Below are 25,271 nucleotides of genomic sequence, written 5' to 3'. Positions count from 1 at the left end.
GGCATAACACTTTTGCAGGGCTTGGGGTTTGACTGAGGTGGTCGGGAGGAGGCGAAGGGGTAGAGGAAGAGGGCAGAGATAAAGAGACACAAGCCCTTGGGCACCTTCCACTCTCCTTGACAACCCAGAAAGATGGCCCAGTGAACAAAGTGGGGCATGAAGAAGTGCTGCCGCCTTGTGGACATCTTCCGGAACTGCAACGAGAAGACTGACGCAGAGTACTCAAGGTTCACAGGATCGGGGATGCAGATGACCTCCCCCACCAAGAAAGGTCCATGGCGGCACCTAATGAAAACCTAACTCAAAATACAGCCAACCCTCCACATGCATATTTCAACAGCCACATTTTACTCATAGTCTTTGTCACAGAGAAAAATCACCTGAAACGAAAATGCTCAGGATCTCTAAGAAGGAGAAAGACCTCAAGACAAAGACACCCAGGGATCCTCTGGCAGCAATCATTACAAAATCAACACTTCAAAAAAGGCTCCCCGGGTCTGGGGAGTGGGATGGGGGAATAGGGAACTCTCCAGTGCTGAGGTGGGACTATAAACTGGCAACAGTCACTTTGGAGAATAGTCTGGATGTTCATTTAAGAAAAGAAAAACGGAGCTACCAAAGATAGTGTATCTCTTCCTGGAGGGATACCCAGAGAAAAGCATCCTTGCAAAAGTCACAGGCACTGTAACGGTCATGTCTGCATTATTTACAATAGCCAAGGCAGAGGAACGACCCAAGTGTGAGGACAGATGAACAGAGAAAGGAGGCAGGCCACCCATACCAGTGGACAGTGACTCAGCCCCAAACACAATGAAATCACGCTGTTTTAAGGAACTCAGTGGGCCAGGAGAGGCGCACACTAAGCCCAGTGAGGCAGACAGAACACAAGTATGACTGATTTCACTTACAGGTGATAGCTAAAACATGATCAAAACCCAGCAGTGTCCCACACGAAAATCAGGCTCACAGGCTTGCACATGAAACACACCATTGCCAAGGCATAGATGGGGAGGTTGGCAGGGGGACGCAGGGAGCAGGATCAATGAGGAGGCCCCAAACTACTGGAAATGCACAGAAAAATGTATCATACCCACAGAAGGGCCCAGGAAATTTGACTCAACACTCTGCAATACCATCATGGGATGAGAATCTGCAAAACTATAGGTACAGGCCTATGTAGAAGTGAATCAAGGAGCTGAAGAACTCAAACAAAGAGAATGATGCATGTCAACTCCACTGCAATAGAATATCCAAAACAGAAACGAAAATAAATGAAACAGTCATAAGAGCAAAAAAATGTCTATTCTATTCTCCTGGACCCGAGTCACCCAGGCTGGTTTCTTATCCTTAGACCTGAGTAGACTCGGCTCCCAAGGCAGGAGTGGTGTGAGTTTGAGGCTGCTCAGAAGGTCGTGCCAGCAAATGATCCCCACTTCTACCAGAAGTGCCAGGTCCCCTCAAATAAAACCACTGCTTCAGCAGGCAGGCGGGCCCTTCTCAGGTCAGCCAAGACTCATGCCTCCAAAGGACAGTGGAGCGGCACGCCAGGAAGATCTCTGAGAACCGTCGCACTCCAGCGCGCCCTGTGGTGTGGTCCCAGGAAAAGCCAGTTTGCTTAGAGCCCCCCTACCTACTGACCCTCAATACTCTTGGCAAAACGCTTTTGCAGAGCTCGGGCTTTGGCTGAGGGGTGTGGGAGGAGGCAATAGGTAAGGAAGGGGGGCAGAGGTAAAGAGACACAACCCCTTGGGTCTTTGTTACTCCCCCCTCCGCCCCCATCCCGTTCCGTTCTCATTTACCATCAGGAACACAACTTGGTCTAAAAGGCTCCAATTCTATTTTCCAGATTGGGAATGGGAAAGTACTCCCATCTTGTGGCCGTTTTTCATAACAGCAACTTGACTCCCTGCTATTATCACAGTCAACAGCCACAAGATTTGTATTGCTGCAAATATATAATACCTGCCTCTGAAGAAATGTCCTCACAAAGATTATGGATAAAGAATTTTTGAATGGGCTGGCTTTCAAGAAGAAAATTCAAGAGGTACATTTTATTTATACTGTTGTTAAGAAAAAAGCCAATGATAAGCCAATTATTGCTGCTGCTAAATCGCTTCAGTCGTGTCCAACTCTGTGCGACCCCATAGACGGCAGCCCACTAGTCTCCCCCGTCCTGGGATTCTTCAGGCAAGAACACTGGAGTGGGTTGCCATTTCCTTCTCTAATGCATGAAAGTGAAAAGTGAAAGTGAAGTTGCTCAGTCATGTCCGACTCTTAGCGACCTCAGGGACTGCAGCCTACCAGGCTCCTCCGTCCATGGGATTTTCCAGGCAAGAGTACTGGAGTGGGGTGCCATTTCCTTCTCCAAGCCAATTATTAGACAATTGCAAATTAGAATCTGCGACGAGTTATCAGCTGACTCCAGTTAGAATGGCCATCATCAGCAAGTTTCCAAACAGCAAATGCTGAAGAGGGCATGGAGAATATGCAACCTTTGTACACCGCTGGAAGGAATGCAAATTGGTTGTGCTGTAAAGTACAGTATTTTGGTTCCTTCAAGCAGGAAAAACAAAGGTATCATTTGATCTGGCAATCCCAGTTCTGAGAGAATACCCTGAGAAGACCATAGTTCAAAAAGGTACACACATACCCCAAAACTCACTGCAGCACTATGTAGAATAACCAAGACACCAAACAGCTTAAATGTCTACCAAACTCTGAATGAATAAAGAAGATGTGGTCCATATACTTAATGGAATATTATTTGGCCTTAAAAAAAGAATGAAATTATGTCATTGCCCCAACATGGAAGGACATAGAGATGGTCACACTCAGTGAAGGAGAATGGCAAATATCAGACAGGGAATGGCAAATATCACGTGCTATCTCTTTTATGTGGATCCTTCAAAAAAGTGCTTGATAGAAATGAACTTCTTTGCAAAATAACAACAGAGTCACAGACTTGGAAAGTAGACTTGTGGTTTCAAGGGGCAGGTGAGAGAGACACGTGGAGGTGAGGGATCGATCATTTAGGACTTGTGATTAACTTTAGACACTACTTTAGGTGAGCAAGAGAGACCTACTAATAGCACAGGGATCTCTCCTCAATATTCTGTAATAAAGTATATGGGAAATGACTGAAAAAGAATGGATATATGTTTCCATATATAACTGAATCAGTTAGCTGTACATATGCATGCTAAGTCGCTTCAGTTGCATCCGACTCCTTGCGACCCTATGGACTGTAGTCCGCCAGGCTCCTCTGTCCATGGGCTTCTCCACGCAAGAATACTGGAGTGGGTTGCCATTTCCTTCTCCAGGGGACCATCCAGACCCAGGACTCGAATCTGCATCTCCTGTGTCTCCCGCATTGGCAGGGGGGTTCTTCCCCACTAGCAGCACGTGGGAAGCTTGAGCTGTACATCGGAACCTAACGCAACAGTGTAAATCAACTGTACTCCAGGATAAAATTAAATTACGGAAGAAACAAGTCTGAGTGAGTCTTGTTTGTATTAAGCCTCTACTTCTGTGTTGCCCCCAAAAGATTTGGAGCTAGAGCTTCTCATGGACTCCCTCTTTCAAACTCCATTTCTTTTTCTCACCATCTTCTTCAGCTTTTGCCCCCTCACCTTACCCTGTCAAAATAGAAACCCCCAAATCAGCTACCCCAGTAGGATGCCATGCCCTTCTCCAGGGAAATTTTAGTACTTTATGTTATATGATACCAGGGTTAACAAGCACCATTGCTTTCCCCAGTAGTGCTCCAATCGGGTGCAAAGTTAGCCTCCACTTTTCCCCAATCAGGCTTTCACCCTCTCTGGGAGGTAACTGATGGGAACAGAGGGATTACTGGAGAACATGTCCCCTTCTCACGGGGGTGCCTCGAAACCTACAAGGAGAAATTTGGCAGTTTCCCAGAGAACCCTGAAAAACTAAGGGACACATTTATCAGGTTGAGACTGACATTCTCTTAGTTGCTCAGTCATGTCCAATTCTTTGCAACCCCATGGCCTGTAGCCCTACAGGTTCCTCTGTTCAGGCAATTCTCCAGGCAAAAGTACGGGAGTGGGGAGCCATTCCCTTCTCCAGGGAATCTTCCTGACGCAGGGGTCGAACCCAGGCCTCCTGCATTGCAGGCAGATTCTTTACAATCTGAGCCACCAGGGGAGTATATTTAGTAGTAAATATTATAAATCATGAGATAGAATGCAGGAGATAAAATATGTTCTCTTATGGTAACATTATCTTTGACCTGAAACTTGTTAACCTGGTATCACATAACATAAAGTACTAAAATTTCCCTGGAGAAGGGCATGGCATCCTACTTCAGTACTGTTGCCTGGGAAATCCCATGGACAGGGGAACACGGCAGGCTATAATCCATGGGGTTGCAAAGAGTCAGACACGACTGAACAACTAGGCACACACACTAAACTGTACTCTTCCTTATTAATCAGAGTGGCCAAAATAGAGGTTTATCTTCCTAACAGAATAATTCACTCATTTAATGAAACTCAAAAAACTACTGAGTCACCAGATGAATTTATGTGAAGAACAAGTCGTTCTCAGAGGTTTACTTACATTATAGTCAGCTTCGGGAAGTTTAACACCAGGAAATAAGTCACTAGTTATTCCATTAAATAAGGGTATATCATGTGACAAAAACTTTGGTTCATTTACATCTTTAATTGATCGAAGAAGCTAAAAATCAATCAAAAAGTGCAATACAGATTAAATTGCCAGTATTGGCCCTCCTCCTGCCCCTACCTCACCAAAGTCAAAGTTTGTTTTATATTATTTCATGGAATCCCTATACTAAAAAGCCAGTACTACACTTATCAAACAGAAAGGTCCTTGGATTCCTACAAATTATAATGAAAACCAGAATCTCAAAACTGTCATTTCAACCCTACATAAAAAGGCTCAAAGCAACAACTCTTATCTGCCTATCTATAGTTCACAATCAACCTTGCTGAAAAAAAATTATCTTTTTATGGAAACCTTCACAACATATATATTTAATACTTACAAGTATATCTTCATTTTCATTTGGAAATTTTAGTTTTAGGTTTCCAGCGGCTATTAAAACTGCTTTTACTGCTCGCATTCCATAGTCATAATGAAACTGTGATGAGAGCTGCTCTGAGCAGAGCCTATAGGTCATTACTATCTTCACAGACAGAGGTTTTGCATTCAGAAATCCATAGGAGTAGAGGGAGATTTCTGCTATGAGGGCATAGTTTGGAACCATCATAGCCACTGTTCTGAAAAGAACCTGAAGCATAAAACAAGTGAAATATATTATTTGCATAAAGGAAACAGGTTTTAAAGCCGAGCACAAGCACCCAAAGATAAAGGGCTGACAGTCAAGTTTATTCCCCCCGTGCAGCACCTTTTCATTAGCTCTTTAATTTGTTCAGTAGCATTTCAGCAGTTTTATGTACTCTAACATTCTAATATTTTTTTAGACATTAAAAAAAATCTTTACAGGTTTATCTTAGAGCAAATGGAAAAGGTAAAAGGGAGATTACAAATACATGTGAGAAAACTGTACCATTTTGAGTAGATTATGCTGATTACCAAATTTACACTCTTTAGAAAATAGATATTACCTTAAGATTATCTGGTAATTCAGAACGTCCTGCATAGCCGGGATTCATGGTAATAGCTACAAAACAGTTTGGATTGAGCTTAAGTTCTGTCCCTTCAAAAGTGAACACTTCCAGCTTCTGCTGAATGGCTCTCTGAATGCAAAGGATCTGTTGAGCTACCACTGACAGCACTTCCAACTCAATTCGATTAAATTCATCGAAGCAAGCCCAAGCACCAGAAGAAGCCAATCCTTTAAAAAACTAAGGACAAGAAAAACAATGATTTTCATAGGAAAGGGCATCTTTTGTTAAAACAAATATTTAACCTTTTAAGTCAAAATTGAAGTGTGAGTGTTAGTTGCTCAGTTACGTCTGACTCTTGGCGAGTCGACTGTACTGTCCGTGGAATACTCCAGGCAAGAATACAGGAGAACATTGCCATTTCCCACTCCAGGGGATCTTCCCAACCCAGGGATTGAACTCTGGTCTCCCACATTTCAGGAAGATTCTTTACTGTGTGAGAAACCTGCGAAGCTTTTAAGTCAAAACTGAAAGTTAAGCTCAATAAAAACCCCAAAGGGGTAAAAACAATGCCTTTACCCATTAAAAAAAAAAAAAAAAAGAGCTCAAACAATGCATAAACCACAATCAGTGTTTAAAATATGAATTTGCTTCGGCTTATGCAGTTAGACCTTACAATAAACTACTTGTAATATCTGATGTGTAACTTTACCTTTCCCATTGCTAGGTAATCGAGCCCGTCTGAGCAGTTGAACACCACACACTGTACGGCAAGAGCTTTAGCCAAGTCTTTGGTGGTTTCCGTTTTCCCCGTACCTGCTGGCCCTTCTGGAGCACCTCCAAGGTTTAAATAGAAGGCACCTATCTGAAAAGAAAAATAAATGTGAAAAGAAATTCATGCTTAACTGCAAACAAACAAAAACCCTATCATAGGACAATTGCATATATGAATAAAAAGGACTCAGTCTTATTTGTAGCTTCAGAGGCCGTAATGCAATTACACACATCATTGGTTTTTAGAACTCATTTCTGTAGCAGCACCAAGAGAAAGTGGTTTAAAGGATCTAAAAAAAGTTAAAATGTATGAGAATCTCCTTATCATCTAATACTTCATATGTATTCCATTTGCCTTTTTAGAAACAAAGAGAATCCAGCCTTGAAGTGTTAACATTTGATCAGAAAAGTTTAATTAAAAGTGCTCATGGAGGGCTTCCCTGGTGGCTCAAGGGTAAAGAATCTGCCTGCTAATGCAGGAGGCATGGGGGTGATTCCTGATCTGGCAAAATTCTGCATGCTTCGGAGCAAGTAAGCCCATGCACCACAACTACAGCCTGTGTTCTAGAGCTCGGGAGCCTCAGCTTCTCAAGCCTGAGCGCCCCCGAGCCTCCGCTCTGCAGCAAGAGAAGCCAACGCCAGCGGGAGGCTTGCCACAACTTGCCTGTGCAGCACACCAAAAATAAAGAAATAAACATTAAAAATAACATGCCACTTAAAAAAAAAACTGCTTCCAGAAATGGTTGTAGAGACCAATTATGACAATCTTGATAGCTAGCTGCAAAGAGAGAAAACACCAAAAACGGATGGTAATGCATGGAGGCCCATTAGTGGGAAAATAAAGAGATGCCCTACTATATACTTTTGTCTATGATTCGCTCTGGTAATCATTCCACTCTTGGTATGTTCTTCATTTTCTCCATCCCCATAGCACCTCTCTGTATTCTCTAACCAGTAGTATCACCTTCATTGTGAAACCAGTTACCAGTTATCCACTGATGCATGGTAAACTGTGACCAGCCTTTGCCCATGGACTCCACTTTTATTGTTTTCCCATAAGCTGGCATATCTTCCAAGTGTAGCCTGGGCACTGGGGTGGTCGCCCAAGCTGTTTTTTTACACATCTGGAGTCTTCTGTGTCAAATCAAGCTTGAGCTGATTCAGAGGGTTAAGACCACCCATCCTCCATCTGGACAGGGGCAAGTGTCAGCTCAGTGACCTTTTGATGTCAGAGGCCAAAAACTCCACCCTCAGAGCAAGCTAACTCCACTCCTTTCTGAGCTTTGCAGCTATGAAAACGCCTGTGGCCTGGCTGCATGCGAGCAGAGGGACAACAGCCTCCCCATGCTTCCCATACCTCAGCTTTATCCCATGAATACCCTGAGCCCTTCGCCTTCAAGGGGGGAGATCTAAGTTGTTTTCCTGTCTCCTTGCTTGGTTGCTCTGTGAATAAACACTTTCTCTGCTGCAAACCTCAGCATTTCAGCGTTTGGCTTGCTGTGATGAGTTAGGCAACTGAACGTAGTTCAGTAGCACTTACATTACAGTTAACTAAGTACATTTTTTCCCCCTCTCAATTAGTTTTTAGGTTCCTTAAGAGTAACATCAGCAGTATCTGAATTCTTTCTGAGTCTGCACAATGACTGTAACAATGACTGGAAATCCTTAGAAGCGTACAAGTTACAGTCAACTCTAACTGTGAAATTTGTTTCATGAAAAACTCTATGAGAGTTTGTGAAACTTAACTACTTTTAGATAAAATAGGGTTAAAGGGCCAAGACTGTATACATGGCGGGACAGGGAGTATACGGGAACTCTCTATTCCTTCTGCTTAATTTTTCTGTGAACCTAAAACTGCTCTAAGAAACTAAACATTTTAAAAAATAATGAATAGACCTATGAAAACCTTAAATATTTTCACAAAAATCAAACAACAGAGACAACTTATTAAATAAATCCAATATCAATGATACTTTACCCATCATACATTTGTAGTAAATGCTATACTGTTAATGTCCATTAATGTGACTGCTAAAAACCTCAGTCTCTCCTTTCTTTATAAAAATTTCCCCAAAATGCTTATAAATGTGTTCCCTTTATCATGGATATTAACTACAGTAGGAGATTTTCCCAGTGTTCAGTGTTGTATACAAGGGTTTAATGTGATTTTGATTTTATGCCTCAAAGTTGCTAAGGTCCATCTTACAAATATTCACAGCTCACTTCAGTGAGCTCTGAGACAGGACACAGCAGCTTGAGATTCATTTACTCAACAAATCCTAGGGAGTAACTTATGTACTTGTCCATCACTAGAGCAGAGGACAAGACAGACACGGTCCGGCCTTCAGGTAGCTTCTTGAGAAAGAGGATTTGGTGAAATATTTTATCACAGATGCACTACAACTGTACTCAGATTCTTTTACTGTTCATTGCTTCCGTCCTTCTGATTGCTGTGGGTGTCATCTACAAGTAGCTCACAACTGTCCTTGTCTCCTGAGATTTGCCCTCAGTCAGGAACTCCCTCATTCACAAACATCTGAATGCTTATTCACACCCCTAGCTCAGGAGGGACCCATAGCCGGTGACAATAAAGGGATAGAAAAGTTAGACCTCTTTGCCTTAATAAAGTGAAGTATGTCTGTGATGCCATTCATGCTCCAAAGCTCCCCGTGAGATCAGGCTAGGCTGTACATCCACAGAAACCACATCCTTGCTTAGCTTCCCCCTCTGCTTTCTTCATTTTCTTACAGGCTTTTACTGAGAACATTCCCTAGACAATCATTTGCCCAATAATCCCCGTTTTATCTCTGCGTACAGACAACTCAAAGACACTTTAACTTACAAGTGGATTGATGTTTCTTTTTTTGTTAATGGAAGGATAATTGCTTTACAGTATTTTGTTGGTTTCTGCCATACACCAACATGAATCAGTCACAGGTATACAAACCTCCCACCCCATCCTGCCCCTCTAGGTTGTTTATTGAGTCTCCCCCTCAATTCCCAGATAGGGTTGCCAGGTTTAGCAAATAAAAATACAGGATGCCCAGTTAAATTTGAAAATCAGATAAACAATGGATAATTTGTTAGTATAAGTATGCCCATGTAATAATTAGAACATACTTCTACTAACAGATTTTTTGCTATTGATTTGAAATTCAAATTAACCTGAAAGTCTTGTATTTTATCTGACAACACTATTCCCAGAGGTGTTTTGCTTGTTTGTTTTGTAGTCATGGCTTTATCTTCCATAGCTTCCCAACAAGGGCAGCCCTCAGTATCACCTGCTTACACTTCAGCTCTCCCTCTCCTATTCAACAACACCAACTTGGAGTTCTAAGGCTCAAACGTACTTCCTTCATCTTGTCATCTCTCCCAGAACTCCACTGATGGAGAGATGGGAGAACTCCACCCATCCCAGAACTGATGTCATTTTCTGAAGCTCTGGCTTTTTCTTTAAATCTCCAGTACCTTCCTTTTTCTAATTACCCCCAAAGGGAGTGTGGCTCATGATTTTCAAACATTAGAATTCAAACACACTCATATTCTACTAAAGCACTCAGAAGTAAATATTCATTATTATAACTTCACATAAAGGGAATTTGGGATTAGGAAAGGAAGCTATCCTTCCTTTGACTATAGCTATAGTCTACTATACAGATAAGAGAATGAAATAAGGATAGCCATGTTAAATTTGGACATGAAAATATGACACCAAATCAAATAGCAATCTTTAATGTGTAAATTAAAATAATTTAAACACATACCAATGTTCTGTAACATCTGTCAGTTAGAGGAGTAATGACAAGTCGAGGTGAGTTACCAAGATATTCATAAGCATATTTTACATTGCAATTAATGATACGAACTCGAGCGTTGTCATATTCCCAATAATACCGAAGCTGAGCAAGCCACTGGAAATCTGTATCATTTGAGACGCCTGGAAGGAATAAAGTAAAACAAGACACATAATCCTGAAATGGAAATAATTTGAAAACTAGATATTTTGTCATTGTTTACAAAAGTATTAACATTAAAATAATTCACATTTTCTAATTTATAGAAAAGATCATATAAAATAAATTTTGCTGAATGAGAAAAAGACTTATAAGTTCTTGTTTCTAGAAACTATCCATATTTTATCTTCAATATTAAAAAGAAGTCACATACCCATATCAATCATGTCCATGACCACATCTCTAGCATGGACATCGATAGTAACCAAAGCCCCCAGAGTAATCCTGGTCTGCTTTGATAGTTTTCCTCTTACCAGCTCCACAATATCATTTAGTTGATTCTGAAGTTCCTTATAGTACTTCTTTAATCCCTACAAAATAAAAAAGCAATTAAACTAACATTATATAGTAGAAAAAGTGTGCATTTTATATACCTACTCTTTAACAAAATGATTCTGACTTCACAATGTAGCTCAATATAAAAATGAATTCTAGAAGAGAATTTTGTCTATGCATAATACAAATTAAGAACAAATTTTTAAATAATTGTGCAATTTTAATGCTACACGTAGAAAGTGGGGGAAGACTGCCCTTGAAAATGATAAATAAGCTAACTAAAAATAAAAATAAAAAAACATAGCATGTAGAAAAGAATGTTATTTAAAATAATGCTTTACCTCCGTTCCACCACTTATAACTTCCTGTGTCTCAGAGGTCCAGAACATTTGAGAAACACAAAGTACCACTTGGCCAGGCCACTCTCGAACCCAGTCTCTTCTTGCAGATTCTGGATAAGCCTGAATGATTAAAGTGTATTTCTAAGTTTAAAAGGTGACAAGAGGAAAAAAGCTTAATGATTAACAGTAAGTAAGTATGGTATTGGTTACATTTGTAGGCTAGACTATATTCATGAAAAATTTTAGATGACTATTTTAAAAGATCTGAAATTTTTTTACAAGTCATATTTTTAAAATATTTGTTTATTGATAAAAGAATAGAAAGATGAGCACCCATATGTCAATAATCAGTTATCTCTGGAAGAATCTGTTGATTCTTCGGAATGCTATTTTCCATAGGATTTTTATGTTTCTTTGCTGTGGGGAGTTGTCCGTTTTCTACATAATATACACATTACTTCTATCATAATGAGATATGAGGGTTTATTAAACTTAAAAAATAAATCAGTCTAGCAACTTACATATATTGATGCCAAGATTTAACTGAAAGGAAGACTACACCATCTTGTAGCTAGACTGACTTAGTAGCTAGAACCCTTGTATTATTTATCCATAGTTTTTATAAAAACTTGTATGACCAGTGTATATAATTTGAACAATTATATATTTGTCCAGTTATACACAATTGAACAATCTATGCTATGAGTTCAAAGTATACTTTCATTTCTTCCAAAATGTTTTATGTTCAAAATGCATTTAAATGGATTTATTGGAGGGATGGTCCTTTAAAAATAATTTGTGCCACCTGGTGCTCTGTGATGACCTAGAGCAGTGGGATGGGAGGAGGGGAGAGAGGCTCAAGAGGAAGGAGATACAAATACAATTATGACTGACTCATGTTGTCGTATAGCACAAACCAACACATTTTAAGGCAATGTTCCACCATTAAAAAATAAAAATAAATAAAATTTTTAAAATAACTTGTTTCAAAAGTAAACGATAACAGAACTAAATTAAAAGCTGGAAAAAAAACGCAGAGCAAAGTATAAAGCTGATACTAATGGAATTTATATCCATGTGTATACACATATTTATCTATTTATTGGCTGTGTTGCATAGCTTGTGGGATCTTAGTTCCTTGACCAAGGATTGAACCCAGGGCACGGCAGTGAAAGCACCAAGTCCTAACCCCTGGACCACCAGGGAATTCCCTGGAAACTATATTTGTAATACAATGACACCATCTTGGATATAAAAATATTAAGCATTAAGGATGAAAGTGAAAGTGAAGTTGCTCAGTTGTGTCCGATTCTTTGTGACCCAATGGACTACACAGATCATGGAATTCTCCAGGCCAGAATTCTGGAGTGGGTTGCCATTTCCTCCTCCAGGGGATCTTCCCAACCCAGGGATTGAACCCAGGTCTCCCGCACTGCAGGCAGATTCTTTACCAGCTGAGCCACAAAGGAAGCATAGGATATAAATATTAACTATTAAAATGCATTTTTAGTAATATTTATGAAAAAAGTGAAAGTGTTAGTTGCTCAGTCTTGTCTGACTCTTTGTGATACCATATACTGTAGCCTGCCAGGCTTCTCTCTCCATGGAATTCTCCAATCAAGAATATTGGAGTGGGTAGTCATGCGCTTCTCCAGGGAATCTTCCCAACCCAGGTTATTCTTTACTGTCTGAGCCACACTAAGGAAATCCATGACATTTTAAAAATACCAAACATTTATAATATTTATAAATATTTATGAATAAATGCAAATAACAAACTAACCTAGGTTTCAAAGAAGGTTAAGTTTCAAAGAGTGGATGAGCCATTGCTAGGTACACAGAAGGTAAGTTTCTATATGGATTAAGGAAATACTTTCATGGACAATGTTGATTTTTTTTCCTTTGTGCTTTGGAATCAGAGATAGAAGATGGAGAGAAAAAGTCAAGATTTATCTGCAGGAAATTTGAACCTGAACAGAATAGACACTATAAGATGATTCTCATAGGGCTCTTGGTGAAGGAAAAAGGAAAAAGGATTCTTACTCAAAGTGTGTTGTTGGATATAAGGCTGCAATGCCTTTTTTTAAAAAAACATATATTTATTTGGCTGAGCCAGGACTTAAGTTGCAGCTTGTAAGACTGCATGTGGGATCTAGTTCCCTGACCAGGGATTAAACCCAGGCCCCCTGCACTGGTAGCTCAGAGTCCTAGCCACAGACCCACAAGGGAAGGCCCTGCAATGCCTCTTAAATGGTATTTTTACTGTACAACTGTTTCTTTGTGGCCCTAGAGGAAGAAACATGCTGAAATTTATTACCATTCAAGTATGGTTAATTGAATTAGCCTAAGTGAGGTACAAGTAGTGCCTATGTGCTATATTTCTCTCAAGTATTTTAGATCCTCCTTTAATGTTTGTTTATCTCATTTTGAGTTTTTAAGTAATTGTCTGAGATTCTTTCTGACCCTAGGGCCTTCACACAGGATACCCTAGATGATCTTCCATTTGCTCTCTATTTGGTTAATTCCTACTTACCCTTTGGGTCTTGCTTTCAATTTTACTTTCTCTAAGAGCCTATCACTAGTAACCTACCTTCTCCACTCCAAATCAGATACACCTTATTACTCTTTCTCATAGCACCTTTTTTCTTTTTTGAGCACCTAATTGCACACTATTATAAATTCTTACTACCATTATTACTTTAATAATAATTTTAGGAACAGAGTAAAAAAAAAAAAAAACAATAAATGGCTTAAAAGAGTAAGACCCTTAAGTGTTAATTTACTGGTACTCATTCAAAAATCTCCTAAAAAAAAAAAAAGAGAATTACAGAATATAGGATATACATTAAATTCTAGGAAACACACCAGCCTGGCTGCAGCAATCACATCATGAATACTTCGAAGCATCAAATCTTCTACTTGAATGAGCCACTTTTCCACGGCACCTTGAGCTGCAGACGTGGAAATTAGTGCAATCAGCTCCACTCGCTCACCTTCAGAGCTATACATGGCCTTAATATCCAAATTGGGAAGGAACTCCAATTTGGCGATGCCTTCAAAGCATTTTTTCAAGTGAGGCTGAACTCTAAGTGGATCTTTGGTCTCTGACAGAATCTCTAGCATTTCATCATTAGATAAGAAGAAAAAACTAGGGAAAACCATGCAAAGACAAAAGTTTTAGTTATAATTCATTGCACCTCAGAAAATGCTTTAATGATAACACAATTGATTATTCATCATACCGAGGGAAGAAAAGTCGTTTTTTTTCAAGATATGCATTAAGGCCTTTCATAATTTTCTCCAAAAGTTCATTGCAGTTCTGCAGTTTTTCCAGTAAACCTGTTAAAGAAGTAGCAGCAAGAACCTAAAAGAAACCCATTCATTCAGGTCAGAACTAGATATAATGATAAGATCTCAACATTAACTTATACCTCAAAAATGTTAAGATGTCAAAAGACCTATGAAAATTGTCAGGAAGTTTTTCATAATGTAAAACTATTAAAATTCAGTAAATCATAAGTATTCTTACCCAAAGTTGATAGTTGTAAATGAGAAATTATGATTGTCATACATATTTTCATTCTTCCTGTATTTTTTGAATGATAGGGGAAGAATATGCGAGCTTTGTTTGTGATTTAATTTTTACATTTACAACTGTCAACTATAAACATTCTATTTTTACACTTTTAAAAGGTTCAATAAATTAAAAGAAGAAAACCATCTCATAGCACATGAAAATGTCAGTGTCCACAAACAGTTACATTATTGCATGGACACATCCATTCAGTTACATATTGTCTTTGGCCGCTTTCTTGCTACAATAGCAGAATTGAGTAGTTATAAAAAAACACAGTAGGTCTCATAAAGCTTCAAGTATTTACCATGCAACCCTTTGCAGAAAAAAAAAAAAAAAACAACTTCTGATTTCAGTTCTCTAAGAAATAATGTCCTAGAAAGGTTCTAAAATCAACACGTAAGGGAAATCTTTCAAACATAAATTTTAGTACTATTGACTCTCAAAAGTCCAGCACAGCTACTTTTTCATCCAGCATTGAAATAAAATGTTATTTATTCAGTTGGGTACCAGATTTTTTTGGTATATATATCTATGTGTATGAAAAATACCTGGTCTGCCTTTCAACATTAAAATCACATTCAACAGGGTGCTATAATCACTAGGAGAGACACATAGCAAGTGAGACCAGCTGACAGAACTGCTGACTCTCTTTCCCATCACTGCAAGCATATAGAGTCACGGAGTAGAATGTCAGGTGAGTCACCTGCATGACTCACATCCAATCATATTCATTCTCTCTCTCTTTTCCCTCTCTCTCCCCCACCCTCTTGCTTTCTTCATTTTATTTTACTATTTATTTTACAAGAGAAAGCATGGAGTATACATTCTAGAAGTCAAGTAAGTTAAATGCACATTTGAAGCAGCTCCATTATGCATACTAAAGGGTTATGAACAGTGTATCATAAGAACTGAAAAGTAAAGTTATTTACGCTTCCTTTATTTTCCTGAGCTTTCCAGTTTGTACACAACCAGTAGGTTTTATTTCTGTAGTTGGAAAAAAAGTGAAATGCCTTTTCTAATAGCCAGAAATAAAGGTTTCCTATTTATTCGAAAGAGAGAAAACAAATGCTTCACCTTTGGATCTTTCGCACAAAACTTCATGATATCCCTCCAGTGTCTGTCTACTGTCTGAAACTGACGCCCTTCTTCTGGCATCTGTTGCATGATATCCTCAGAGCAAAAAATGGGCTCCAAGTATAGCCAGTGAGCTTGTACCTTTAACCATTCATCAATTGTTTCTTGTATTCGAATCAAACGGTCCTCCCAGGCCTTAAAGGAAAGCATATTATGCTGAATTACAGTTATTAAAGGAAACCTATAAATTATAACAAATGCTATGCATTTAAAATTCACTGTTATTTTTGAATCAGTGCAAAACAGCTCAAAGTCACTTGTGGGTGTCTCACACTGGCTTTGAAAAACTAGGAGGTCTGAAGTTTTCCTAAATCATTGAAACTCACAACTGTAAATGACTATAGTTATTTAGACCAATTTCCTAATCCCTAGGTGAACTGTCTCAACTTTAAAAAGCATCCAGGAATATATCCTGCCCCACACCAGTGGTTATCAACCTAGGGGCTATTTTGCCCTCACCCCAAAGGACATTTCACAATGTCTGGAGGCATTTTCATTTGTCACAACTAGTAGGGTGAGGGTTCTACTTATATCAAGTGGACAAAGGTCATGGATGCTGTTAAATACAGGACAACTTCCACAACAAAGAATTATTTACCCCAAAATGTCATTAGTGCCACGTTGAGAAAGGTCAACACAATTTGCTCTACGTCAACCCAATTTGGAGGGGGGAATCTTATTACCACACATCTCCAAGAATCCATTAGATATTTCATTAGCCAAGCATCATGTATATAATCTCTCTTTGATTCTTAAATCTATGGCTTGAGACCCTATATATCAAGAGATTGGCCTTACATTTTTGTTTGAAAACCTCTAAGAGAGCTTTCAAATTTGTCTTATAAATTCTCCCTTGTCAAAGAAGAAGTACTTGCAAAAGACATCTTATCAGGAAAGGGTTAAGTCAGCTTGAATCAAGGCAAGATGTGCAGGCCTTTTAGAAGAACATAACTCTTTGTCTTCTCCAAATATTCAAAGCTAAGGTGCCCCATAACAACACTATGCTTAAATTAAAACCAGACTGCTTTATTTTGAATTTCAGCTTTGTCATTTTTAGCTGTGTGAACTTGGGTAAATTTTCTATCCTTGGTTTCCTTATCTATGAATACTGATAATAATGTGCCTAAACTGGTTGTCTGCTCTGCAGATTAAATGAGTTAATAATTGTAAAGCTCCTAGAGTAGTATCTGGCACATATTTAGAAGTCAATACATACTAGGGAGAAAATCCAGTTGTTGTTGATCTTTTCTCCACTTTATATAGTCTCCAGTTAGAATAGTGATACTAAAGCTCCTAGTTATTATAATTTATTTGCTTTCTGTATTTACCCACATCAACTATAAGGTCATGACATTAAATAATCTTACAGTCTCAAATATCACTTGTTTTCTTAAGTGGAAAATAATTCATTAATTATTCTAAAGGGTTCTCAAGCTAGTTCTCAAATACAAAGTACTGTATATAGAACTTCACTAAAAGTTACAAGAACATCCTATGAAACAGGGCCTAGGCTATCTAAAGTTAGATTAAATAATACCAACTGTTTTCCTTCCAAATCTATCACTGTCATTGGAGAAGATTTTTCTTAATAAAACATCATTTGTTTTATGATTTTTCTTAATAAAACATCATTTTCAAAATCATTAATGTCTCATCTGTTCTACATATTTTCACATTAATTTTAAGGTAGATATCTGTTCCTGTATTTCAACAAAGCTATCCAACAAATTTACTTATTCCCACGAGAGTAAATATGTAATAAATTTCAATCTTTATAAATGACCAGGAGTTGATTATCACATTTAACAAACCTTGATCTCCTTTTCAAATGGTTTGATGAACGGTGAGCCTCTCATTGTCTGAGTTTTTATAATTTGATCATCAAGGAGAGCCTGAATCTCATCTACTGAAGAAAGAATACAGACTCCAGTATCACGATATAAACTTATATGAAAAGTAATATCATCCCAAGTTCCCATCATTGTATGCATGGCTTTCTCTAATGAAAATTCCTAAACAGGATAAAAAAGAGAATGGGATGATGAATAAGGAATCTTATTTACTATATGTATGGACTTTCCCTAGTGAATTTAGTAAGCATTTGGTGCATTTTTGTAAGATATTCTGCAACTGTCTTTAAGTTAGAAAATGTTTTAAACAACTATACAATTCCTATAGTGAATGACAACGTAGTTTTTAAAAATTCACTTGTTTTCAAAGCTGTCAGTATCAAAACAGACAACAGTATGAAAGACCTGCTGGATTTTCCCTGAGGTGCCTTTTTTCAGTCTACAGTCTGAAGATGTTTTCAGTGTATTCAAGAAGACTACAGGGCCATACTTACTCTGCCTAGAATACATACATATCACATGCCACATACACAGGCATCCATTTCCATCCTTAATGGGAAAAAATACATATCAAGACTAGCATATCATCCATGCATATCAGAATGTGGCAGAATTAAGAAGAGGTCAAAGGAACCATTTCTACTCTGGATTCAGGACAAGGGAATCATACAGAAGTACAGACTTTGTGGGGGAAAAATATGAATGGCCTTCTACCACTTTTCCCCAGGTTCTCCGACTGCTATCCCAAACTATACATTCAACCACAACTAAAACTATGATTATTTAATTAACAAACTCATCAAATAAGGTATTTCAGTTGATCTGCATATTTACCTTGCTTGCACCTGCACTTATCACTTCAAATTTGTCCAAGTATGGTGCAAGGTTTAATTTTAAAACTTTCTTCAGTGTAGTTCCAGAGTCTGGAGTTAAGTCATAGCCTACAATCTCTGATAACTGCTTCCAATGACGTGCTCTCATTCCTGGATTGCAAAGGATAGAGACAGTAGGGATGTAATCCTAATGGTGAAAATAGAAACAATAATGAGTCACTCACTTGACTTTCATGCTCATACACTTGAAATTATGTAATATATTTAATGAGCTCATTTAATGTTTAATGAGTTAGATTCAGGAGGGGAGAGAAACTAACAAAATTATTCTAAAGTTCATCTGCACAAATAAACATGTAGAAATAGCCAAGAAAACTACAAGTGTGAAAAAAGGAGGGGTGGTGGTAAATGTCCTGTAAGATATTAAAGTATGTGCTAGGACTACAATAATTAAAATTATCACAGTATTATAGAAATACAAAGTCATGTTTATTCTATAATTATATGGAGAAATATGTAGTATAACATAATATATAAATATATACACACATACATAGTGTAAATGGGAAAAAAGCCTGCACCAAAATATCAAAATATAACCATCTGGAAATAAAAAAATACTCAGCAAAAACTCTTGATTCATCACTTTCAATACTGATATTAAAACATTTCCTTTACAATCAGAAACAAACAAGCACACCGGTAATACTTCTAATCAACACTGCACTGAGTCTCTCAGCCACTGAGGTAGTGTAAATGAATAAAAGCTACAGAGCAGGAGTGGGATCAAGATGGCAGTGTAGGAAGGCCCTGAACTCAGCTCCTCAGACGGGCAAAGAAGGTATGACAATGAAATAGGCAGAAGGGGTGGAGATGCAGCCTGGCCGGAAACCAAACCCTGGGTCAGTGACACAGAGTGAAAGGAACACGACCGCTGCAGAGCTCCTCTCCAAGGAGCCCAGGGTCTAAGGCCCACTTTGGGCCCCCTGCCTGGAGGTCTGGCTCTGGGAAGACAAGCCTCCAGAATGTTTGGCTTTGAAAGCCAGTTGGGCTTCCATGCAGGAGAGACAGAGGTTATAGGAAACAAAGACTATGCTCTTAAAGGGTACAGGCAGAAGCCCACATGGTCCAAGTTCCAGCAAAGATGCAGAAATTTGAGAGGCACCTGTGTCAGACCCACTTGCTGATTTTGGAGAGCCTATCAGAGAGGCAGGAGGCCTCCGGGACTCGCCCTGGGGACCGAGATGCAGGTGGCAGCCATTGTGAGGATCACCAGCAAGTACCACTTAGGAATTCTCCCTCTAGCCTGTTAGTGCTGGGTGCTTGCCCTGGCCCCTGGAGGGCCCACAGAAACTGTGCGCCACCAGGCTACACAGTCAAACACAGAAAGAGGCTGCCCCACCCACAATGAGCCTGAAGCAGGGGCACTGCCCAGCGCAAGTCAGCCTCACCAGGAGACCGCCGTGCCCACCAGGGCACTGACAACAACTGCATGAGCCACAGCAATGCAGCCAGACAGGCCAAGGGCCAGCCCCACTTATACCCTCAACAGTTAGCCCTTCCACAACGTAAGGAAGCACGTGGTATGAATAGGAGACACCCCGGGAGCAGACAGGTCTAGTGCCAGAACGGAGTGTGCTGCTGGGCCATATAGGATGTCTCCTATATAATGTCACTTCTCCAAGATCAAGAGACCTAACAGTCCTAGTCAATATACAAACATGACCACAGGGAATTAGGCAAAACGAGGAGACAAGAGGAATATGTTCCAAGCAAACTAACAAGACAAAACCTCAGAAGAAGAACTATATTAAATGCAAATAAGCAATCTACCCAATATAGAGTTCAAGGTAATATACAGATGCCCAATGAACTTAGAAGAAGAATGGACAAACACAGAATCTCAACTAAGAGTTAGAAAATATAAAGAAGAACCAGTCAGAGCTGAAGAATATATTAACTGAAATGAAAAACATACTAGAAAGTATCAACAGTAGACAGGATAATACAGAAGGACAGATCAGTGATTTGGAAGATGGAGTAGCAGATATCACCCAGGCTAAGCAGGAAAAAAGAAAAAAAGGATTTTAAAAAACAATGATAATTTGAGAGACTTCTGAGACAACATCAAGTGTACTCACTTTCATGTTATAGGGGCCCCAGAAGGAGAAAATTGAGAGAAAGGAGGAGCGACTTCTTTGAGGAAATATTAGCTGAAAACTTCCCTAACCTAGAGAAGGAAATAAATATCCTCCTCTAGGAAGCACAGAAAAATCTCAAACAAGATGAACCCAAACAGGTCCACACCAAGACACATTATAATTAAAACGATGAAAATTAAAGAGAGAATCTTAAAAGCAACAAGAGAAAAGCAACTAGTTATGTATTGTACAAAGGAACTCCCATAAGACCTTAAGCAGACTTTTCAGCAGGAACTCTGCAGAAGGAAGTAGAACAATATATTCAAAATGATGAAAGGAAAAAACTACAACCAAGAAAACTTTACCTGGAAAGGTTATTTTTCAGATTTATCTTTATCTCTGAAGAAGAGACAAAGACATTCACAGACAAGTAAAAAGGTAAAAGAAGTTTATCACCACCAAACAGATCTTGTAACAAATGTTAAAAGAAATAACAAGTATAGATAAACAAAATTGTAAAAGGAAAAATCTCACTGGTAAAGGCAAACCTGGGAAAAAGTATTTAATTAACCACTCATAAAGCCAGGAGGAAAGTTAAAAGACAAAAGCAGTAAAAATCATCTCTATCTGCAATAGCACTTAAGGCAAAAATTAACAGATGTAAAAATGATAAAATATCTGGGGAGATTAGTAAAAATGTAAGGTATTCAAACTTAAGAAATCATCCACTTAAAACAGACATCTATAATAGGTTGTTATAAATTAACCTCCTGGTAACTACAAACTAAAACCACGTAACAGTTATCACAAAAAGAGAGAGTCAATGCATCACTGAAAACCTCAAACAGGAAATTTTAAAATACCATGAGACAAATGAAAATGAAAACATAATATTCCAAAATCTATGGGACACAGTAAAAGCAGTTCTAAGAGGAAATTTTACAGCAAACAAGTCCACCTCAGGAAATAAAATTCTCAGTCTAACCTTAACCTGAAGGAACTAGGAAAAGAAGGACAAACAAAACCCAAAGACAGTAGTGGGAAGGAAATAATGAAGACCAGAGTGGAAATAAATAAAATAGAAACTAAAAAGAAAAAAGAAAAAGATCAATGAAGCTAAGAGCTAGTTCTTTTAAAAGATAAAATTGATAAACCTTTTACCAAACTCATTAAGAAAAAAAAAAGAGAGCCCAAATAAATAAAATCAGAAATGAAAGAGAGGTTACAACTGATAGCACAGAAATACAAAGGATCATAAAAAACTACTGCAAATAATTATACACCATAAAATAGAAAACCTAGAAAAAGTTAATAAATTCCTAGAAACATAAAATCTTCCAAGACTGAATAAGGAAGAAATAGAAAATATGAACAGACTATCAGTAATGAAATTGCATTAGTAATAAAAAAATGCCTAACAAAGAAAAGCCCAGGCAAGATGGCTTCACAGGTGAATTCTGCCAAATAATTAAAGAAGGATTAACACTTTTTCTGAAACTATTCCAAAAAAATTGCAGAGAAAGGAATGCTTCCAAATTCATTCTACAAGACCAGTTACCACCTGGATACCAAAACCAAAGACAACACACACACACAAAAAATTACAGGCAAACATCACTGATGAACATAGATGAAAAAATCCTCAACAAAATATTAATAAATTCAACAATTAATTAAAAGAATCATACATCATGATCAAGTGGGATTTATCCCAGAGATACATGGATGATTCAATATCTGCAAAGTAATCAATTTTAACCACATTAAAGAATAAAAATCATATGACCATCTCAATAGATACAGAAAAAACTTTTGACAAAATTCAATATCCATTTATAATAATAAAAAAAAACCTCTCAACAAAGTGAGTATAGAAGGATCATATCTCAATATATTAAAGGCCATATATGACAAGCCCACAGCTATCATCAAACTCAATGGTGAAGAGCTGAAAACATTTCCTCTAAGTTCAGGAACAAGACAAAGCTGCTCACTCTAACCATTTTTATTCAATATAGTATTAGAAGTTCTAGTGACAACAGGGAGCGCAAGTTTGATTTCTGGTTGAATAACTAAGAGCACACATGCCCCAGCCAAAAATAAAGAAAGAAAATAGCAGGGAAAAAAATTATTGATACTACTAGTGGTATGGGACAATTTATCTTCCATCTCAAGATGACTTTCAGAGATTATGATGGTGCCCTGCTATGAAGACAGGAATAATGGATGCTGCTGATAAGAAAGGAAAAGAGGTTTATCATCTGGATAAATTTAAAACATGACAAAAGGCTTAAATGCTGACAATAAACTATAACTAAAATCTAACTGAAGAAAAAAGAGAGAAAATAAAAATTACTGATATTTGGAATGAAAAAGGAGGTACTCCTAAAGATTCCACAAACATTAAAAGATGATAAATAAATGTTATGAGTAACTTAATGGCAATAAATTTAATTGCTTTCAAAAATTGAAGATTTCCTTGAAAATTACAATTTACTAAAACTGACATAAAATTAACACAAAACCTGAATATTCCCATATCTATTTTGAAAAAATAAAAACTGCTTTCAAAATCCTTCCCACAAAGTTCCAAGTCAATGGTATCACTGGCATATGCTTCTCTAAAATATTTTTAAAAGAAATAATAACAATTTTATTCAAATCTCTTTTGGAAAATAGAATTTCCCGTTTGTTTCATAAGGTCAACATAATCCTGATAACAAAACTTGACAAAGCTATTACAAGAAAATTAAGACCAACATCTCTCCTGAATATAATCTCAAAAATTCTCAAAAAATATTAACATACAAAGCCTAGTTTTCCTAGTCCTGTTTCCAGAACTGATTATGCCCTGGAAATCAGTAAGAAAAAGACCAACTATTAAATAAAAAAATAGACAATGATAAGACCAAATAGTTCACAAGCAAAGAAATAAAAAATATTCTTAAATATATTAACTTATGCTTAACACTTTATGTAATAAGAAAAATGAAACTCTACTAGTAGATTACAAAAAACCCAAGTATGATGACACTCTGTTATCAAGGTTGGTGCAAATATATATTGGTAAAACCCATACAGAAGGTAATTCAACTATAGACTTGAACCTGAAATTTATTCTTTGGCAATTTACCTTGCAGTTCTCACTTCATACTTAGAAATTTTTACACCAATATATAATATTTATAGATGTAAAAAATAATGAAAAAACTCTATATACAACAAGAGAAGATCTCTAAGATAAATTAACCAAAACAATGGGGGAAATAATACATACAGAATGTTAATTTTATGTAAAAAGATAGGAGGTTTAGAAAATATATTCATATCATTATATGTGTTAAAAAAACTCAAGTATACAAAAGAAAGTAATAACATAGCAAGGAGATTGTTCAGGTGTATCTTTTTAATATTTTTAAGCCATGTATATTTATTAATTATTAAAAATAATTTTAAGTAGTTTAAAATTTTTTTCAGGCAAGTATGCTGAAGATCGCATGACAGTTTTCACTCTGAGCATACTGATGGTGGAAACGTTGGCATTACCACTAGACTAGAACCACTGTCACTACTGCCTTGGGAAGCTGGATGCATTATTTACTGCCACAAAAACTGTTATAATCCTCTCTTTATGAGTGAGGTGACTGAGACATGAGCAGGTAAATATCTTACACAAGTGGCATATTGCCATTACGAAGCACAGAATTGTGATATAAACCTAGGCAGTATGACCTCAAAGCCTTCTCAGGTAACTGGTACTCTGTGCTACTGCTCATAGCATAGGCTAACTTGTTTACTCAGTAATTTTTTTATCCTCTTCATATCTGTGTACCTGGTCATTATAGTCTTTTCTATTTGTCAAGCATGTTCTGGCATGTTCTGTGAAGGGACTGATTATGATGACTTCCTCAGGACAGAATGAAGCATGTATTAAGAAACAGATCAAGTTTTCTGGATTCAGCTTTGGTTTTGCTTTCCAGTGTTTCCATTTCTCTTCATTAGCACTTGCTACAGACATCTCCAGCAGGGCTTTCTAAAATACCATTAAACGTGTTCCTACCTTAAAAACTTTTATCTGCTCCATTACCGTAGTGCACATAGCAATGGTCGGATTCTCTTTTGGTTCTTCTTCAAGTTTCTCTTCTTCCAGAGATCGTCTTTTTGCTGCTTTTCTTTTTTCCTGTAATTCCTTCTTTTGCTTTGTTTGGAAAAATTTCAGAGTCTTAAAAATTTCCCGGGAAAATTCCTCTACATCAGTTTCCATGGCTTCCCCATTAAGGTCCAAAAACCCTCCATCCATCCACCTGAGAGAAAAAGTAATATTAAATTTAGAGACTTTTGGTGTATTAAGAAGCCTCAGGCTAGGTCCTTCATTTTGTAATTGAAACAAGAGCAGTCAACTGCTTTTCTCAGTCACACAGAGCTGATGACAGAGATAATACTAAATCCACCACTTAAGCTATGTTGCATGTGCTAAAATATGAATCAGATTGTCAGTGGACAACTAATGGTACCCAAATAAAATGCTGGTTTGACTCCATACTTCTAATTTTTGGTGTTGAGCATGAGTCAAATCAAGTAACTGCATTAAAAATGAAATCTAATCTGGAAAACCCAAATGAGACTTAATTAGATATTATATTAATAAGGTTAGGGGGTACCCTAGAACATTTGACGCTTCTCCTATATGATATTTGGTTTTTCTATCAAATGGACCAGT

At 37.7% G+C, this 25,271-nt stretch overlaps 1 protein-coding gene across 1 annotated transcript in view; it reads right to left on the bottom strand.

Moving 5' to 3' along the window:
* DNAH12 (dynein axonemal heavy chain 12) overlaps positions 1 to 25,271 on the bottom strand; it is a 175,832-nt gene that overhangs the window by 106,498 nt on the left and 44,063 nt on the right. Inside the window, exons 17-29 of the mRNA XM_070455873.1 lie at positions 24,612 to 24,855; positions 18,412 to 18,597; positions 17,539 to 17,739; positions 15,668 to 15,862; positions 14,259 to 14,380; positions 13,882 to 14,164; positions 11,017 to 11,136; positions 10,554 to 10,710; positions 10,151 to 10,323; positions 6,325 to 6,477; positions 5,613 to 5,852; positions 5,030 to 5,275; positions 4,582 to 4,701 (exon numbers count right to left, since the gene is read on the bottom strand). Of these exons, the coding sequence (XP_070311974.1) occupies positions 4,582 to 4,701; positions 5,030 to 5,275; positions 5,613 to 5,852; positions 6,325 to 6,477; positions 10,151 to 10,323; positions 10,554 to 10,710; positions 11,017 to 11,136; positions 13,882 to 14,164; positions 14,259 to 14,380; positions 15,668 to 15,862; positions 17,539 to 17,739; positions 18,412 to 18,597; positions 24,612 to 24,855 (2,440 nt within the window). The remainder of the gene's footprint in view (positions 1 to 4,581; positions 4,702 to 5,029; positions 5,276 to 5,612; positions 5,853 to 6,324; positions 6,478 to 10,150; positions 10,324 to 10,553; positions 10,711 to 11,016; positions 11,137 to 13,881; positions 14,165 to 14,258; positions 14,381 to 15,667; positions 15,863 to 17,538; positions 17,740 to 18,411; positions 18,598 to 24,611; positions 24,856 to 25,271) is intronic.

The sequence above is a fragment of the Odocoileus virginianus genome, chromosome 26 (genome assembly GCF_023699985.2).
Source record: "Odocoileus virginianus isolate 20LAN1187 ecotype Illinois chromosome 26, Ovbor_1.2, whole genome shotgun sequence".
In the NCBI taxonomy this organism is placed as follows: Eukaryota; Metazoa; Chordata; class Mammalia; order Artiodactyla; family Cervidae; genus Odocoileus; species Odocoileus virginianus.
Note: the sequence above shows the minus strand (reverse complement) of the source record. Positions and strands in the feature narration are given on the sequence as shown.